General features: G+C 41.7%; 1 protein-coding gene across 1 annotated transcript in view; it reads left to right on the forward strand.

Moving 5' to 3' along the window:
• Positions 1-17,297, forward strand: part of LOC112932861 (dnaJ homolog subfamily C member 8-like) — a 34,588-nt gene extending 17,291 nt beyond the window's left edge. The window contains exons 3-4 of the mRNA XM_026015825.2: positions 16,204-16,339; positions 16,406-17,297. Of these exons, the coding sequence (XP_025871610.1) occupies positions 16,204-16,339; positions 16,406-17,096 (827 nt within the window). The 3' untranslated portion in view covers positions 17,097-17,297. The remainder of the gene's footprint in view (positions 1-16,203; positions 16,340-16,405) is intronic.
• The last annotated feature ends 3,427 nt before the right edge of the window (positions 17,298-20,724 follow it).

Raw genomic sequence — 20,724 nt, forward strand, 5'->3', positions numbered from 1 at the left:
TTCCAGTACATTCGTTTAAGTGGTCCCAAGCTCTCTCCCATGTCAGGGGGATCAAATAACTTGCAGTATTTTATTTTATTTCATTTCATTTTATTTCATTTTATTTTATTTTATTTTATTTTATATTTTACTTTTTAAATAAATATTTTATTTATTTGAGAGACAGAGAGTGCGTGCATGAGCAGGGGTAAGGAGCAGAGAGAAAGAGACAAGCAGACTCTTCACTCAGCATGAAGCCTGATGACAGAGCTGGATCCCAGGACCCTGAGATCATGACCTGAGCCAAAACCAAGAGTGAGACTCTTAACGGAATGAACCACCCAGGTGCCCCACAGCCCTTATTTTATTTTATTTTATTTTATTTATTTTATTTTTTTATTTTTATTTTATTTTTTTAGCCTTTTATTTTAAACCAGCAGACTCTCCAAGGTCATTCTTACCCTCTGATTTCATTTGAGCCAAATAGATCTCACCTATGTTTCTGATAAATTTTCTATTAAAACTAAAAAAAATACAAATAAAAATAAGCCACTAGGGATCCCTGGGTGGCTCAGCAGTTTGGTGCCTGCCTTTGGCCCAGGGCCCGATCCTGGAGTCCTGGGATCCAGTCCCACGTCGGGCTCCCGGCATGAGCCTGCTTCTCCTCCTGTGTCTCCTCCTGTGTCTCTGCCTCTCTCTCTCTAGGTCTATCACAAATAAATAAATAAATCTTTAAAAAAAAAAAAGCCACTAAACCAATCCATTTCTTTGTAGGTAAGATAAGTTCCAGGTTCCAAGTAATTTTAAGATAAGAGACTTGCTTAATTTGCTTTTATGTTCCAAATAAAACAATTTTGATGAGGAAAAATGCTGTGCTAAAATCATCCCAGCCCATACGGAGTAACAATAGAAGAAAGTGGTGATTCCAAAAAGAAAACAGGGTCACAAAGCTGGCTCTTAGCAACCTGTGGCTCAGTAAGTCAGCTCAATGCTTTTCTGTGGTTTACAAAACAGTTCATATTTAAATTCGTAACAGGTTAGTACTTTCTTCTAAAACTGAATAGAAAGAAAGTAGCTCACTTGGCTGCATTTAAAGCGCTCCCTTACCCAACGGTACTGTGCAGGGAACTAGGAGATCGCCGCAGTTGGTGCTCTGTCGCGGACTCACCATCTCCCGGACGGTGGTAGGCGCACACAGCAGGCCCTCTGTGGATCAACTAGTTCTTAACATGGGCCACGCTGCTTAGAAATGGTAGATGGGAGAAGCCGATGCCATTAAATTTAAGATTTTCAGTTTGGTCCTGGGCACCAGTTTACAGTTGAGCTCCTTGTCACAGTTTTTGAAATGGTTGCCCAGATTTTGACACTTTTGATCCACGTAACATCCTTGTAAGGTAGACAGGATGAGCGTTTCGGTTCACATCTTCATGAGAGCTATGTGAGATTCGTAAAGGCCAAGTGACTTGCCCACAACACCCCCAAAGGCAGGTGAGGGGAGCTCAAGACTGGGGCGTGAGTACTCATCCAGTACTCTTGCCATCAAACTACTCCCAGAAGAGGAGGTGATGCAAACCAGGCGATGCAAAAGGGAGATTTTGCAGGTTTGGTTATTTGGTCAGCGTAGGTCTGAGCTGTTTCCAAAGCCCAGGTTATTTGGAGAACCAGAGGCATTTCAGAACTGAAAGCACATGATGGTGTGAAAAAGGGGGAACAAAAGAAAGTAAACTTCAGTCCAGGAACCGAAGGGCATTCATATAATTGGTGATACACCTTAGCGTCTCCATCAAGCCTTCTCCACCGAGCTGCATATGACAACTGGGCCACTCTTATTATTTTTGCATTTTTCCTCTAGAGTTCTCTGCATCTAATTAGTGACTCAGTTTTTCTTGAGTTTAGAAGATTATTTTCTACATTGACACAGGCTTTGAGGAAGAAATGGAACAGTCTACAAGGTACAATTGCAATGATAATACATAAAAACAGAACTTGCTGGGGTAGGTAGGGCCCTTGGGAGATACACTGTTGTTTTTAATGTTGTTTAACATATTGTATTTTCAATTTAAAAGTAAACCTGATTGGGGTGCCTGGGTGGCTCCACTGGTTAAGCAACTTACTCTTGATCTTAGCTCAGGTCTTGATCTCACGGTCATGAGTTTGAACTCCATGTTGGGCTCTGCACTGGGTGTGGAGCCTACTTTATTTATGTTTTATTTATTTATTTATTTATTTATTTATTTATTTATTTTTTGGAGCCTACTTTAAAAAAGATGATTAAAAAAGTAATAATAATAGTGAACCTGACTGATCCCTCAAAATCAAGCATTGAGAATATGATAATGCAGAGAACCTGGGGAGCATGAAGGCATTTATACTTGCACTGTTTCCTAAGTGACTCTTTGTGAGTTTTGCTCTACTTTGTATTTTTGATGATCTTTTACAAGCAGGTGCTGGAAAAGTGGATTATATGTGGCTCTAAAGTTGACTCCATTCGAGTGCGTGTAAGTTTGAGTCCAAAAACCCCTGTGTGCTAAGAAATGTTATTTACTTGAAGACAAATTAAATGAGTTTGAGCCCCATTCTGACAGCCTGGAGCTGAATCTCATTTCAATCTCTATTGGGATCCTTGTGTTCCAAGGTCCTCAGGGTGCCTGGGGTGTATGGAGACTCACCTAGAGCTGAGCAGATGGTGATGCCCCTTGTCACCAGCCCCCCAGATGCCTCACACGTGCTCATGTTCCAGACCCACATGACCGCTAAGGGTCACCGTGGGCCACCCATGATGTCTCACAAGAATCCAGCCCCCTGTGACTCAAATCTAGTCTCTCCATGTTCACCTTGTGGCTGTTTCCTCCCAGGGCACAACGCTCAGCCCTGGTCTCCCTGCCCTGGTACAGGTCCCTCCAGAAGCTCGGGGTTCCTGACTCTCAAAGGCCAGGTGGGAGCATGGCCTGTTCTCTCTCTTCACTGATGCCAGAGCACACAGCATCTGGCCACCTGCTTGGAAAAGCAGGTACGAGGCCTCCCAGAGAGCAAGATCTGACCGTTTCTTGCCCAACACCCGTTTTGTAGTTTTTATGGCTTTAAGATGGAAAGTATTTATTTTTTTCCAAAAGGATTAAGCCAGAGTCTACCTCCCACTTGCAAATTATTCTAAGCAGATGGATGAACGCCCATCCTAATTACTGGAGTAGAGACACTGTTCAGAGATTTTCTCTTAGTCCAGCCTGTCCTGGCCACATCTCCCCAGTAAGAGGGAGGCCTGCACGATTTCCACGCTCCCCTGATCTTTAAACTTGTGACTCTCATCAGTGTGCTAGCATCCTGGTGTGGACAGAGGGGAGATAAATGTCTCCTTGATTCAGTATTTCGGCCAGGGTGGGTAAGATGTAATGTCTGAGCACATGTTGTATGATTTCGATAGGAAGATTTTAATGCCCTAGAGAATATTTCTGTTTGGTTCCTCAGCTTATTTTCTTTAGGACTCACTGCAACAGTGTACAACACATTGCACTACATCCTTACCCCCCAGCTCAATCCTGGTGCATGGTCCCTAACTCTGGAAGTGACACACCCACTCATTCTTCTTCACTGACCACATCTAAACTGTCCTTGTTCCCCTTCTCTTGGGTTCATCCCCTTGTCTCCATCTTCACAGCTATCAGGTTAGTGGAGACCACCTTCCTTACTCCCCCTGTCTGGGGACTGTTGTGGCTTCCCTCCTTCCCCTAGATCCCATTTCCTTCCAGCACATCTTCCTCAGTGGAGGTGGATTTAATCAGGTCATTTCCCTCCCCGACATACGTAGGCATCTCCCTGCTCATACAGTGAAGTCTTCCCCGCATTACGTGAGCTCCAAGGCCCCAGGATGTCCCAGTTGCTCCTCCACCATAGCACTTATTACCCTGCCTTGGGAGTCCTGGTCGGTGGCCACCTCTTCCCCGGTGGCTGTGGAGCATGTCCTCGTTACCACCCACAGCATCTTCAGCACAAAGCACAGTGGACGGCTGATGCTTACTACTTTTGGCAGAGAATGAACCAAGTAGTGAACTTGAAGTCCATTTCTAAAAGTCACATTTTTAAGCCATTGAGGTGACATAAAATTAGTACAGTAGAAGTACAATAGAGTCGTTGAACAACCAAAGCTGGAATTTTGATATGAGTTATGATAACAGCTTGGCTCTGAGCTATTTGATGTGAGTTGTGAGTGTGGACTCTTGAACCAGATTAGCTGCTTTAACATCTTGCTTCTGCCACTTAGCTTGGAAAAGTTATTGGGCCTCGATAGCCTTCGATTTCCTCCTCTGGAGAATGGGGATAATGAAATCTCCACTTCCTAGGGTTCCTGTGATAATTTAACATTCTAAGAACATGCAGAACAGTCCCGGGTACATAGTAGGTGCTGGTGAATCTTCACTATTGTCATCGTTCAAATAAGATCGCTTTCAATATTCGAAGGTAGTGAAGCAGATGCGTCAATGTTGAAATCATTATACAGAGCATGTGTCACATGTAATATTTTCAATATCTAAACGTATACTTTGTCAGTTAGCTTGGAAGAACAAACGGAAAGATATAGAAGTTTTTTTGTTTTGTTTTGTTTTGTTTTTTGATATAGAAGTTTTCAAAGCAGTTCCAGACTCATGCATGATTTTGGGTGGATCAGGAGAGTCGAGTTATTTGTAATGTCTTCAACACCGTTGTTCAAGATGGTAGCAGGGGATCTCAGGATAGAATTATGTCACCTGCCTACGTGTAAGTTGACACAAAAAAATAAGACAGCAAACAGGTAGTGACGAACCCTTCTTGCCAAGCGAGGTAATGAGTGGCAGGAAAGTATTTTGGATAATTTTTTTTTTCCCTGATGATACCCAGTCTCTCAGGCAACAAACAGCCTACAAGATCATTTCTCCTAAGACAAAGCTATATCTAAAACCACTTCTCATCCCAGGAGCAAAAGAGTCCCAGAGGTCCTTGTTAGAAAGGCAATCACAGCAAAGGCTGTGGGAAAGGGAATCGGATCCTGTGTTTTAACATTAGGAGAAAAAATTGGAAAACAAGGACTTTGTTCTGATTGATACAGCAAAGAATATTACTTTTTTTTTTTTGTCAAAATAAAACACATTTAATGGAACTAATGAACAAACACTTATGGTATTTTGAAGTCCTACTTATCAAGGTTTATGGGGTTTTGTTATTAATATACAAATCATAAAAAGGCTCCCCAATATACAAGTACAAGCAGCATCTGTGTAGTCTTGTCAATCAAGTTTTACAGGTGGATCTTGAGTTATAGACTAGAGACCGGATCCACGTTTTAACCCATTGATTCTTCAATCACCTTCAGTTCTCTAGGGGGATTTACTATAATATTCGTCATTTCATTCTGATCCTAACAACAAAATTTACAATGAGAATAAAGGAGAAAAAAATGCTGGATGCAAGTTCTTGGAGAAATGTTTCTTACTTCCTTAGCAGTGTCTCGGACACAGAGTGGCTCCCTAGCAGGCACCAAGGGTAGTTGACAGGTCCTTGCAGTGGGCCTTGCGCTTCTCTGTTTAATACCAGTAGCCATTCTAGTCTAGACCCCCTATCGTCATCCTGATCGAATTATTGCAAATGCTCCCATCTTGTTCCTATTCAATCTGTAGAGTACTCTGCTCACAGACACACCTTCATGTGCATTAAAACTCTTCAGTAGTTCTCCATAGGGTTAGAGCGACTCGATTAAATGACTGGATCTCATCCTGAAACCTCAGGTTCCCATTCAAGATCCTACAAAATTGGCCCTTGGGGATATAATTTTTCATTGTCCTCAGATGATGGCCTCCATCTAATCAAGCCCTCTGCCCACGTGCCAATGAAAGCCCCATCTCTGGGCCGTTGCTTGAGTGGTCTCCTTGCCTACAACAGCTACTTTCCCGAGTCAGAACATACCTGTCTTTAGGTCTCTACGTATCCTAACTGTTGGGTGAAGATTATTTGGAAAATTCTCGTCCCCTATAAACTCTTCTTTTTCTGAATTCCTACAGTTCTGGTAACAGATTATGTTAATGTTGAATAATACTCTACATCAGTTTCTTTGGGCTCATTAAAATGAAATATTCTTCTATTGTGAAATATGAGTAATTCCGCTCAGGTTGTATCTGTACAGTGAAAGCGAACAGGTGGTTAGTTTGAATATCCAAGGAATGTAAATATGTCTCCACGGCCAGCCCAGACCTTTCAGAACAAATCATCCAGGTAGATCAGAGGAGCAGCTTGAGGATAAAGGAGAAGCCAAACAAAAGCACCCCCTCATGTCTAGGGGCACCCCTGCCTGTACTTAACCAAATCTCTGCAGGGTAGCTCCTCGCGGGTGACATTCTGGGATAAATTTGTCTCTCAGAGGTCTTCTGCTGACATTCCTTCTGTCCTTTTCCCATTTTTCAATGACCACCCATGCTTCTCAAGGTATTTTTACCCTGATAATAATCCAAATGGTTCAGTGATAAAAATCAAGTTTTGTTTGCTTTGGTCTATTGGTCTCAAACTTAGGAATACATGAATAGTTTTTGATAAGAGAATTTTTAATATTTATCTCAGGATGATGTGCCAGGCTTTTTTTTTTTTAATCTGAGATTGATAATTGAGAGAATCAGATAGAAGCACATGCAGTAATCTCCCAGGGTTTCAGGGGACAGAGGATAGTAAGAGTGAGCTCCAGAGGGCAAAGAAGTACATAAATAGTTTTGATATAACTTACCTTGTAGCTATTGCTTCAGTATTAATTAAGGAAAGGAATTCTGAAATACAAAGTTATATATCCAAGGGAAGGAACTATAAAGTTACAAATGACTAGAACTATCATAATTATGAAATCTGAAGAATGTGATTTCCCTTCCAGATGCAAATATATTAGGAAACCACAGAGGAGACAGGGAAAATGGCTGTCACTTGACAAAGGATATGAGTGGCACAGAGAAAGGACCTATGCCACCGGAGATGCTGATGGGCTGTTTGGTCAGCAGATGGAAGTATTAAGCCCAAATCTTCTGATGCTATTTCAAGATGACATTTAATGCAACCTGAAATTTTAACCCATGTATGGCAAGAGTAGTCAGAGAATCCACATGCTTGCTCTAGTCATTAAGGAGAGATGAAGTTCACCCTATACAAGATTAAATTTAGCTCCCTATAAAACCAGTGAAATATCAGGCAATAATTTTTGAATTGGAAAGCCAACTTTTAAGAAAAGGTAAGATTTAGATTCCGAGGCTCAGCTAAGACTAGTGATATTTTATGGAATATTTAAGGAGAATTGAAAGGACTCAAGTGTTTAGTATGTTGGTCAACTGAATCGCAGGAAGAAACAGAAAAGTCAAGTCACATCACATAAATTCTTCAAAACAAACAATAACAATCCTTTTAAAATATTTTATTTATTTATTTATTTATTTATTTATTTATTTATTTGAGACACAGAGAGAGAGGGAGAGACATAGGAGAAGGAGAAGCAGGCTCCCTGAGGGGAGCCCAATGTGGGACTCAATCCTGGGACTCTAGGATCATGCCCTGAGCCAAAGGCAGACGCCCAACTACTAAGCCACCCAGGGTCCCAAACATTAACAATCTTACTAACGGGTGCCTCGGTGGCTCAGTGGTTGAGCATCTGCCTTTGGCTCAGGTCATGATCCCAGGATCCCAAGGTTCTCCCTACAGGGAGCCCCCTTCTTCCTCTGCCTATGTCTCTGTGTCTCTCATGAATAAATAGATAAAATCTTTTAAAAAATCTTAATAAACATACACTGAAGGATAAATAGAATGCATGGCAGTAAGGGAAAAACCTGCATATAATTTGAAAGTTGGATGTTTGGAAGATGAAAGGGGATGCACAGCATGTAGATGACAACTCTACAGAAAAGACCCAAAAAGATGGAAGGAGGACTGCACTGCAGTCCTTTGCCTGCACTGCATGGCAAAGCAGAAGCCATCCTGGTACTGAAACCTTCCTGGTTGGTCCATGTAATACTCTAACAAATTGGCAGCAGAATGTATTACAGAAATCTGACAAGGATAAGTTATTCTAAGCTAAAAGCATGAGCAGAGAGAGGGAGCACTGCAAACTTAAAAACAGTAATTATTTGTAATAAAAGGCTTTATCTGTATCATATTGGTGAAATCTCTCCTTTGGGTCAGAATAATTTAGGGAAAGATAAATGGTGGTGGACTTGAACCTGGCATCGAACAGAAATCCTTGCTGCAAGTATCTGTGGATTAGGCCACGGCACAATAGGAATCAATGTCCTCTTGGAGAGTGAATGCTTTTTAAAAATCTATCACTTGGTTACTCAACATTAGGGAACAAACTATGATAAAATACAGGTATTGTAAAGCAGGGTCAATAATCAGCAGGAAATCCATATACTGTTTGTGAACACCTTCGAGCAAACCCAGGAAAAGCGTATGGCAGGAAGCAAAAGGAAAGACCGTTTCCTTGCCTCTCCCACCTTCCACCTGCCTCCCTCGGCCTCACTGGGTCTCCTTTCTCTCCCGTCAATCACCTGCCCCTCTTCCCCAACCTTTGACTTGTAGAAACTCACAGACCACACAGACATCTGGCCAATAATAGGCTAGGATTGTCAGAAATACACATTTTCAGAGATGGTATTTTTTTTTTCTAAATGAGAACCTCAAACCCCTATCTTGCGGCAATGGTTTGTGACGAACTAGAAATCTAGAAGGCCAAGAATAATTCAAGGCATGTTAATATTACCCCAAGCTCTCAGGTGGAACATGTTGGAGTTCTTTCATAGTTTTTCCTCTTCCAGCCCCCAGATCTCCTTTTTCAACCTAATTGCCCCAAATCAAAACCACAACTTCTGGAGTATCATGATGAATATATTTTCTCTAATGCTGCAAACATCAAGTACGGTAGACAGCCCTAATTACTGAGGTTGAAAGACCCTTGGGGATCCACCCAAGGCCACATAGCTAGACGTGCCTCGAGTTGCATTAACCCGTTTTCTCTCATTATAACCCATTTTCCCCCAGGACGGCCTCCTCACCCTTGCATACTCATATTCTGGAGCTTCAAGACTTTTGGACTCATCCCCTTTCAACCCGTCTTTCACAGGTGGTTCCAAAATCCTTTTCCCAAGCAAACTTTTGTATCAGAAATCTGTTGTGAAATCTGTTTTATCTGTATTTCCAGATGGATGGGAAGAGGGTCCAAAGGAGGGCAATTAAGGAAATCAAGAGAAAGGAGGAACAACCGTGTAATAACTAACTGAATAAGGACTGCGGGAAGCCGAGACGATCTACGCCAGATGCCAACGATGTAAGAAGGCGAAGGGAATTTTAACCCAGTTAAAGGCAGCAAGTCAGAAAAGTCCACGAGGTTGAAAGAAGCGTTGAGTGGGAGAACTCTGAAAGGTCTAAAAGGAAGAGCAGTTTAACAGGATATAATAGAATAATAATAGACTTCTGGAAATCTCTACCCTGTGAGATGCTAAGGACACAACATGTAGATGACTTTAAGATGACTTTGGATAAACCTACAGACCACAGCCTGTGAAGAACCACGGAAGGAAGCTTCCGGTGTCTGGAATACACTTTCACTCTTTTGAGGTTAATATCACGGATGACCATTTTTCTTCCCTTTATTTCATCCTTTTTTTCAAAGGCTACTGTGTGGTGATGGTTAGAGACAGAGTCACAGATGGGGCGGTTCAGCGTCTCCCTGTGCAGCGAGAGGCCGTGGAGCTCGAGTCCGACTGTGCCGCTCACGGACTCAGCCCATTCACCTGTTTTCCTAACCTTGAAGGTCAATCTCTGCAAGATGGGGAAATGATATTTCCTACCTCAGAGCATGATTGTGGAAACGAAATCAGTATCTATACGTTAGGCACCGTGCCTTGAACATGCTAAGTCTGAATAATGGTTAGAAATATCTGCCTCTTCCCTATAATTTCTAAATAAGGGAGAAAACAAGAGAGCAGGAAAGAAGAAGGGAGGGAGGGAGGAAGAAGCAACATGGAAGGAAAAAAGGGATTTTTTAATATAGAAATGAACCAGGATGTGGGCAGCCCCGGTGGCTCAGCGGTTTAGTGCCTGCCTTTGGCCCAGGGCCTGATCCTGGAGACCCAGGATCGAGTCCCCCATCGGGCTCTCTGCATGGAACGTTTCTCCCTCTGCCTGTGTCTCTGCCTCTCTCTCTCTGTGTCTCTCATGAATAAATAAATAAATAAATAAATAAATAAATAAATAAATAAATCTTAAAAAAAAAAAAAAAGAAAGAAACCAGGATGCTTCAAATGCTTCAAATGACTAACAACGTTGAACACGCAGAATGTCAAAATTGCTCAGTTAACACCACCAGTGCCTGTGAAAAATTAAGTTAGTAGAAGTGAGTGAAACAGTAACCAAATTACCCAACAAGGTAGTGAATCAGTCGGTAACCATCAGCAAGGACGAAAAGACAACAAAGTGCAAAAGTATGTGCAGGTCTAGCTTTTTCCCAGGGACAGTCCCCAGGTGGCACTCGGCGGTGTCCCAGACGCAGAGTGACAGCTCAGGTTCACAGGCCGCTCCGCTGGGAGGCCGCAGCCCAGCACAGCACGGGAGCCCGGGCCCGCAGTTAAACCTACAGGTGGTCCCAGAGGGACACACAACTGGACTGGTGTCGCAGGACTTCCCCAGCTCATAAAACTTTGATGGACTGATTTTTAAATGTTTTTGGGGCACCTGGGTGGCTCAGGTGGTTAAGCATCTGCCTTCAGCTCAGGTCGTGATGCTGGGGCCCCAGGATAGAGCCCCGGGGTAGAAGCCCGGGATAGAGCCCCAGGATGGAGCCCCAGCATCGAGCCCCAGGTCAGGCTCCCTGTTCAGCGGGGACCCTGCGTCTCCCTCACCCTCTGCCTCTGTGTGTGCTCGAGCTCTCTCTTTCTCTCTCGCTCCCACTCTCTCTCAAATAAATAAATAAAAACCTTTAAAAAATAAATAATTTATTTGAAACCTCACTTTGCAAAGAAGAGTAAAAATAATAAATTTGAGAAAAGCAGATATTACGAAGTCCGTTAAACCCCAGGCCCGACCTTTGACGAGTTGTCCGAAAGCTCCCAGAGAGTTAATTTAGCAAATTCCAGTGGAAGCTTTAACTGCTTCGTGGTCAATAAGGCTGTGAAGTTGTTTCCCTGTGGCAGCTCTGAAAGACAGCTGTGGAGAACCAGTAAAGCCGGAGACATTTATTTCCAGCCATTTCCTTTGCCTGCCTGAAATTCCCCTTCATGTCATCAATCTCTTGATATACTCTTAAAAAATCATTATCCTCTTCTTTTGACCTGGAGGGATTGTCTCCTTCTCTTTCTGACTCGGAGCAGCAGCCAGACTTTGGTGTTACATCAGACGACTTGATAACAGCTCAGAACCACAATCTGTATGAAAGGAGGAAAATACTTCCCCCTCCCCAATTCCCATCTTAAGTTCCACATAGTAAAGTGTTCAAATGCTATCGTGTGAATAGTTTAATCAGCGACGCTAAGGGGCTGGGGCGTTGGGCCCAGAAGCTGGAAACATGGATTTTTGACATCGGCTCCCTTAGAGCCATTAGTCATCTGAGACTCTTGGCCTTTTATGAGTTTTTAAGGAAGGAATGAAAGCGTGTGCTCTGATATGAGAGGGTTAGAATAATAAAAAAAAAAAAAGGTTATCTTTGAAAGCGTTCAACATTTTTCATAGGAAAGGATGGCATAAACAGAAATATTAACAGTTTTATTTTTAGAAAACTGTCAAGCTTTGCTTTAGGACCTAACTTCATTAGGAAGTTCCATCACTTACCGAAACTTACTATGTAATTTGTATCAATGAGCTTAGCCCTTTAGGCCCATGATGCCGGAGTATCACATCCACTGAAACTCAAAATCCAGCACAGTGTTAGGAATAAGAAGGAATTTATTTTTAATTTTATTTATTTATTCATGAGAGAGAGAGGAGAGAGAGAGAGAGAGAGAGAGAGGCAGAGGGAGAAGCAGGCTCCCTGCAGGACCCCCGGGATCACGACCTGAGCTGAAGGTAGATGTTCAGCCACTGACCACCCAGGTGCCCAATAAGAAGGAATTTAATAGGTTGTAATGATTTTCATTATTTGCTTATTAGCAAATAAAAAATATGGTGAATTCTTTCCCAAGAACAAGATCACATAGTAATCAAAAAACCAAAGAGAAGAAAAGAATAAAAAACCAAAGGGAAGAAGAGAATGACCCTCAATAAATCAAATGGCTTCAAGGTAAATTATTGTGAAGAATTAAGAACACATTTATCCAATGTTGGATATGGTTTTATTTTTTAGCTTTTATTTATTCATTTGAGAGAGAGAGAACAAGTAGGATGAGGGGCAGAGGGAGAGGGAGAAGCAGACCCCCCACTCTGCTGAGCCCACAATTCAGGGCTCGATCCCAGAACCCTGAGATCACAACCTGAGCCGAAGGCAGACGCCGAACCCACCGAGCCACCCAGGCCCCCCATTGTTGATGCTTTATTTTTATCACCTTCATCTGAAGTCTGAAAACTTTTCTCACAGAAGATTTAAATGAGTTAGAAGAGTGACAGGTACGTGTTCTTAGTACAACAAAGAATTTGGGAAGAGTCAGAATAATGAAACAAAGAAGAAGGGACGTAGGGGAAGGACCTAGGTCTGAAAGCGGCTCACTGTCCAGCTTCAAGTTTCTCAACCTGCTGATAGCAGCAACCCCTGGGAAGGCTTTTAAAGGATAATGATGATGCCTTCGCCCTGGTGTCAGTGGCTCTGACTTAATTGGTTAGGTCTGGCACTCGAGCACAGGCATTTATAAAAAGTGCTCCACATTCTTTCAGTATGTAACCAGGGCTGGGAGTGCCAGCTCTTCATGTGTGGAACCTGGGCCCCGGGGGCTCTCGAGACATTTTCACATGGTCCATGAAGTCATAACACTTGTCATAATAATACTAAGGCATCATTTGCCTTTTTCACTGTGTTGACATTCGCAGTGGCGGTGTAAAAGCAATGATGGGTAAAGAGCTAGCGTGTTGGCATGAATCAAGACAGTGGCACTGAACCATAGTAATCGTCATCATATTTTTAACTGTCAGACCTCATGCTTAAAAAAAAAAAAAACAGACCAGTTTCTCTTAAGAATGACCTTGATGAAATGGAAAATAGTCTTAATATTACGAAATGTCACAACCTTGACTATATGCCTTTTTAATACTCTGTATGACAAAATGGGCATCACGTATAAGGTCTGTCTGCTGTGTACTAAAATACAATGTTGTCTTGAGGAAAAACACTTATGTGATTGAGTTGTGAGCTAAAATTAGCCAATGTTTTTGCAAAAGATCAATTTTATTTGAAAGAGTGGCTAACAGGCATACTGTGGTTATAAGGATTTTGGTATTTGATAGGCATTTTACTGGAAACAAAAGAAGTAAGCCTAATGCTTCAAAGGAAAACAACTGTCAGTATGTATTATCCATGATGAAGTTTGAGTTTTCATGTGAAAATCAAATTTTGGAATATTTACATCCACAACTGTGAGACTTCACAGCTTCCCGCTACTTAAAGACTCCTGTTAGGAGATCGGTATTTATAATAATAAATGGGTTTCTTGATACGGTATAATGAAATCTTCAACATTTGCAAGACCTGCATAAATCGGTTACACAATATTTTCCAAAGGACCAGTGCATGATGTTATAATCCTAGGAGTGGGGAAAAAGACTCATGCAAGCACAGTAAACAACACCACCAACAACAATGGATTTCAATGTAACATAATAAAGGAAGTTCATTGCTAGGATGTTGCATCCCGTATCACGAACTATCAAAAGAAGTTCAATTAAAAAAAAAAAAAAAAGAAAAAAAAAAAAAAAGAAGTTCAGTTTCTATGTTACATGCAGCCTTAAAGAAATTACCACTTGTCAAGATTTGGGGTCATATCAAAAAAGATAACCCAACATTTTCTGAAAAGGCAATTAAAATACTCTTCCCTTTTCCGACTGCATGGCTGTGTGAGGCCAACTTTTCTTTGAGGACTTCAATTAAAAGAACATATTGTAACACTGACTGGGAGAAAGCAAAATGAGGCTCCAGCCTTCTTCCTTAAAAGCCAGGCATTAATGAGATTTGCAAAACTGCAAAAGCAATAGCCCTCATCTCAGTGTTTTGCTTGGAAAAATACAGTTATTTTTCACAAAAATATTTCGTGTGGACATATAATGAGTTTACTGTTTTCAAATTAAGAAATTGATTTTTCAAATGGCTCCATCCTCGTGTTCAAGATGGTAAAGATCTGGGATGCCTGGGTGGCTCAGCGGTTGAGCACCTGTCTTCAGCCCAGGGGGTGATCCTGGCATTCCAGGATCGAGTCCCATGTTGGGCTTCCTGCATGGAGCCTGCCTCTCTCTGTGTGTCTCATGAATAAATAGATAAAATCTTAAAAAAAAATGATGGTAAAGTTCGACAGATGGCAACATACATCAACAGAGTGGTTCTCCGTCATACTTAAGAGTGTGTAGGGGTCCCGGGACCAAAGAGTCTGAGAACTGCTGCCCCAAGTCGGAGATGCAGGTCCCAGAAGCCGGTCGGGTGCATGCAGCCAGGCAGCTCCAGCTAACCAGAAGGAAGCTGAGGGAGCAGGGATGGAATGTGATCCCAGAGCCCAGTTGGGGGGTGGCCAGGAAAGGTTTGCGGGACCATGTCAACAAGGCGGAGGGGCACAGACACACAGAGATGACTGTCATGTGGAGAAATGATGGGGTGCCGGCATCAGAAGGCTGAGCCCTGACACAGAGAGTGGATTCTGATGTGCAGAAAGGAAGATGCAAATATTCTGACGGTCCTGGAGGAGAAATGATTCTGATTTCTAGGGCAGGGAGTGAGCGTTTACTCTAAGAGGTTGTCTTTGGGTGACTGCTCTGGACACGTATGCCCAGGGTGTCCAAGGGGTGGCAAGGAAGCTAGGCCATGAGGAGGTGCATTCAACTCTGGAGCGTCTGGGGGGATCATTCGGTGGAGCATCTGCCTTCAGCTCAGGTCATGATCCCGGGGTCCCGGGATCGAGTTCTACCTCGGGCTCCTTGCACCTTGACATGGTGGGGGGGGGGGGTCTGCTTCTCTCTCTCTACTCTCATTCTCTCAAGTAAATAAATATCTTTAAAAAAAATACTTAAAAAGAAAAAGGAATTAAAACTCTGCTTTGGGAATCCCTGGGTGGCTCAGTGGTTTGACGCCACCTTCAGCCCAGGTTGTGATCCTGGAGCCCCGGATCAAGTCCCACGTTGGGCTCCCTGCATGGAACCTGCTTCTCTCTCTGCCTGTGTCTCTGCCTCTCTTTCTCTCTGTGTGTGTGTGTCTTTCATGAATAAATAAATAAATAAATAAATTAATTAATTAATTTAATTTAAAAAAAAAAAAAAAACAACTCTGCTTTGCTCTGGTAAGGCTGTTTCTTGCCCCTAAATTCTTTGTGATGACTTAGCCGATGATCCTATATTTATTATTTTGCACACTGTGCAAGGATCTCTGAACACACCCATTGAGTTCTGTTTATCATCTCGATCATGAATGTGTCATAAGATGTATGCTTCCAGGTTTGACACTAGGAAGAGAAAGAGAGAGAGAGAGAGAGAGAGAGAGAGATCCCGCAAGGATCTCTCAATGGGAGCGAGAGGCCAGAAAGGAAGGCCTGGCCCCGCTCGCAGAGGACAGTCGAGGACACCAAACCAGGCTCACAGGCCCGAGCTCACAGGCTAACGGCTGGAGGGGACGAGACGGGTTCTGTCTCCGAGATATGATCTGCTTTTCAGAAAGTCGGGGTGGTTACTCTATTCCGAGATACTTGAGGGGGTTTGATAGAATACATTTTGCAGAGATGACCGGCATGCTGCTTCGCGCTCAACCAGGCTTCCCACCAAGAGCTACTTGAAAATCAAATTGCCACGTTACATTTGCATTCCACGTTACGCCTGGAGTATTGTCCTTTGAAATAGATTGGTCAGGGGATGCTAGTCACAGAAGAGCAATAAGCAACCAGCTTGATATTGCCGCCCGAGTTCTGCTTTCGTGGACAGAATGCCAAAGCAAGTCATCGTCATAAAATAAGAGAGCCTGTTCAGACCAAGCAGAGTATGAGAAAACCTGCAAAACCCCCAAACCTCTCTCCTAGATAAATTACTGCTTTATGCAGTAATAAAGCTGCATTGGCTGTCCAGGTACAGCTGGTCTGAGAACTAAGGCGACACGTCCCCGACCACTGGTTTACAGCCTCGCTTCTGACCTCTGCGCGGTCATCAGATGCACACCCAGGAAGCTTGGGCAACAGTCCCGTGTCCTCCGAAGTGCACATTTGTGAGTGCCAGGGAAGGGACGTGCACGCCGTCTCCCCAGGGCTACGTAGGAAATTCGGTTTTCAAGAATTTTACTTGAAGAGATAGAGAAGATAGATTCCGTTCTAACATCCAAAAATCAAATTGAAAGATTGACCCGTCCTGGTTCTTCCTACTTCAATTTGAACCCATTTGAGGTTCTTCAGATAGATCCTGAAGTGACAGATGAAGAAATAAAAAAGAGATTTCGACAGTTATCCATATTGGTACACCCCGACAAAAATCAAGATGATGCTGACAGAGCACAAAAGGCTTTTGAAGCTGTGGACAAAGCTTACAAGTTGCTACTGGATCAGGAACAAAAGAAGAGGGCCCTGGATGTAATTCAGGCAGGAAAAGAATACGTGGAACACACTGTGAAAGAGAGAAAAAAGCAATTAAAGAAGGAAGGAAAACCTACAAATGTGGAGGAGGATGACCCTGAGCTGTTCAAACAAGCAGTATATAAACAGACCATGAAACTCTTTGCTGAGCTGGAAATTAAAAGGAAAGAGAGAGAAGCCAAAGAGATGCACGAAAGGAAGCGACAAAGGGAAGAAGAAATTGAAGCTCAAGAAAAAGCCAAACGAGAAAGGGAGTGGCAGAAAAACTTCGAGGAAAGTCGAGATGGCCGTGTGGACAGCTGGCGAAACTTCCAAGCAAATACAAAGGGGAAGAAAGAGAAGAAAAATCGGACCTTCCTGAGACCACCCAAAGTAAAAATGGAGCAGCGTGAGTGACCACCTAGGGTCACAGCCACAGAACCTTTTCCCAACTGTCTCCCCTCCTGCTTTGAAGGACTCATTCTTTCCTCCCATTTCCACCCCAACATAGAGTAGTAGTTGCTTTTTAGTCCATTTTGTTTTCAATACAATTTAATATCGATCAGAGTAATTCTTTTGTACATTGAAATGAGGGGCTCAGTTTAAAACGAAACCTTCCCCACCCCCTACTCTTAGACCAACCAGGATTGGAAGGTGCCACCACTGGTGTTACCTTCTCTTCCCACAGCCTGTAACTTAATGTTTTGTACTTCACTGAATTGTGATGGTTAGAAACTTCGTGTATAGTTTGTGGAAATCATCCAATTAAACATATTGCTTAAAAAAAAAAAAATGTGACAGGGAAGTGACAGGGAACTTTCTATATCACATTCATGCTGCGATCCCATTTGGGGAAAGTAATTCCCAATCGGCCTCAGACAGATGCACCCAGAAATCACTCTGGAAATGTATCAAGACCAACAAGGTCGATACGAGTCCATGATATACTTTTCTGAGAAAGTCAAGGCTGAAGTGATAGCACGGACCCAGAAAGCTACTGACGCTTTAACTTTGGGACACAGTATGATGCTAAGTTATTTAATTTAGCCAGTGGTTTCAAATATGTCCCATTTCAAATAATGGGACAATAAAACTTTATGAAATGATCAAAATAAATGTTTCTTTTCCAAATTACTGATTGAAGGGTTTCTCTGGCTATCAGGGGAGCATCCTCTGTGCAGTTGAAGAGTACTGCTAATTCACTGGCGCTGAAGAAGTTCTCTGGAGAGATGTAAATAATGCAGGGAGGTGGTCTGATGTGGCAAAGGAAGCTTCTGGAAGTTCTCTTATTTCTTTCTGTTTCTCAAGTGACATAGAGAGGAAGGGAATTAGATGAGAATGAGCATGTGGAAGGAGGTGTGTATTTGATGTCAGGGGAAGAGATACGAAATAACGTCAAAGAGACTGGATGGTGGCTGCTGGGAGGCATTCAGAGCCCACTGCATACCAGCCAATGTCTATTTTACGTGAGGCCGGCAGTGTGATTGAAATTCCATCACGTGAGGATTCAGAGACTCTGACACATGAGAGAGACCGATGTAACCAGAGTTACCAGTTTAGCCAAGCCGCCAGATGGGTTATTAGGGTTGACCATGTACTTCAATTGGCAAAGAAGAACAGTATGGGGACAGGTGGTGATCGAGAGAGCTGAGATAGTAGGTTCATTTCATTTTAGGTCTTGCTTGGCTAGGAATACTGTTGGGATTGAGGAACTAAAAGGACCCATCTGGACAGACACACAGTCTTAGAATTTTTCTCAATGTGCCATTGGTTTCACTGACTTAAGACAGACTTGGATAAAGACTAGATACGTGTTATGTGAATTGAATCCTTCTTTTTCTTTGTCTTAATTATTTATGATGATTAGAAAGATCTTTATTTCTCTATATTGGAAAACTTTGCTCTGTCTGGAATTTGATTTGGCTTGAGGAGTAAAAAAGGGGTTCAGTGTTTTTATCCAAGTGAATAATTCCTCCTCTAGTTCTCTAGCTCTCTCTCTTTTCCCATTCAAAGACATCCTGCTTTTACATGAGAATAGAATGGCATATATTTTGAGAAAAGGAGGAAAGTGCCTGGAACTTTTATTATATGGTCAAAAGCATCCAAAGTTAATGTGGCAAATTTTATAACAGAGTGCTTATGAATAAAACTGTAAAATGCAACTGAAGAAAAAACCCATACATTCGATCAGAGAGACATAACAAATACCAGGTTCTTTGGAAATCTCCACATTGTAAAAGTGTTAATTATTTCTAAATGAACCTAGGATGTCAATGTGACATAGTCAAAATTCTAAAGGCTTTTTGAAGAAAAAAAAACTAATAAAATAATTCCATTAATTTCTGGAAGAACCAAAATGTAATAACTTTAAGAGATTTAGATTTTTCAATAGGAAATATTTAATAGACTTTCTATAAAAACAAGATACTTTTTAGAACTAAGAAATTGAATCTAAAGTTTTATTGGGAGAATAAAAATGTGTCAATGTTAAAATAATTAACATTTTTCTATCAAAGCATTGAATAAACATTGACATCATAGGAATAAGATAAAAACTCTAGAATAGGCCAGAATATATAGAAATGTATTATGTGGTAACAGTGGCATTTCTGTTAGGGAAAAGAAGAATAATGCAAAAATGATAACCATTAAAGATCATCATACCAACTGAGCTACATATGAATTGATTCCAAATTGATAAGCTAGTGATATAAGTAATAAAAAAGTTGGTATAAATAATCTAAAAGGTCAAAGCTTTTTAAAATATGACATAAAAACAAAGGCCATAAAATTAAAAAGTGTTACATTTAAATATATTAAAACTGAAAATTCCTGCATGTGCAAAAGTATTATATACAATGACAAAAGACACTTTAAAAATTGGACAAGTTTTTTTCCAAACCTATAATAGCACTGCTAACTAGAAATTTATCTTACATTTATTATCCCTTTTGCTGATGTAAAAGGTGATTAACTGCTGTCTTCATATATATTAATAAGAAATGGACTATATAAATCTGTATCATGGAATATCATATAGTTGCATAAAAGTGAGGGAGCAGAATAATATATGTACATTTACCTAAATATTTACCACAAACCTTTAAAGGATATACAGACAAGACATACACGTGCCCAGTATACATTAATTGTCTTGAAGAGAAAATGATTTTCTGGAAACCAATGAGTGAAGACTTTGAACTCTACATTCTTTTGTATTCTGGAATTTTGAACGATATGAATATATTATTTATTTCCTTATTTTTAATGATTTATTTATTTATTGAGATAGAGCACATAAGTGGTGGGGGGGCAGAGAGAGAATCTCAGACTACCCGCTGAGCACAGAGCTCTACACGGGGCTTGATCCCATGACTCATGAGATCATGACCTGAGCCAATGTCAAGAAAGATGCTTAATCCACTGAGCCACCCAAGCACCCCTCCCTCTATTTTTAAAAATATGTAATATATTTGGGGCGACTGGTCATAGGAGTTGGTTAAGCATCTGACTCTTGATTTTGGCTCAGGTCATGATCTTAGGGTTGTGAGGTCAAGCCCCACATTGGGCTCTGTGCTCAGTGCAGAGTCTGCTAGAGATTCTCTCTCTCTCCCTTTGTCCCTCCCTCCCACTCCTGGCTCTCTCTCTCTCTCTTAATAAAAATAAAACTAAAATCAGAGGAGGAGATAAGAGAAGAAATCCCTTTGATGAAGATGTGTGTTGAATACCTCTCTCAGATTTTATCTGAAAATGTCTCGAATTCTGCCCTCATTCTTGAAAGTTAATTTTATCAGGCACCCGATTGCTAATTGACAGTTACTTTCTGTCAGAACTTAGAGGAGTTATTTACACTGCCTTCTGGCTTCAGTGGGTGCTGTCGAGGGTCAGCCTGCAAATAAGGTTCCAGGTTTTGTTGAGAGTCTGTTTTGTCTGAATACTTTCCACATCTCTTTATCTTTGGTGTCATTAATTATCCAAATAACATGTGTATATATGGGTTTATTTTTATTTATTTATTCTGCTTGGAATTCCCTGTGCTTCTAAA

This window comes from Vulpes vulpes, chromosome 7 (assembly GCF_048418805.1).
Source record: "Vulpes vulpes isolate BD-2025 chromosome 7, VulVul3, whole genome shotgun sequence".
NCBI lineage: Eukaryota > Metazoa > Chordata > Mammalia > Carnivora > Canidae > Vulpes > Vulpes vulpes.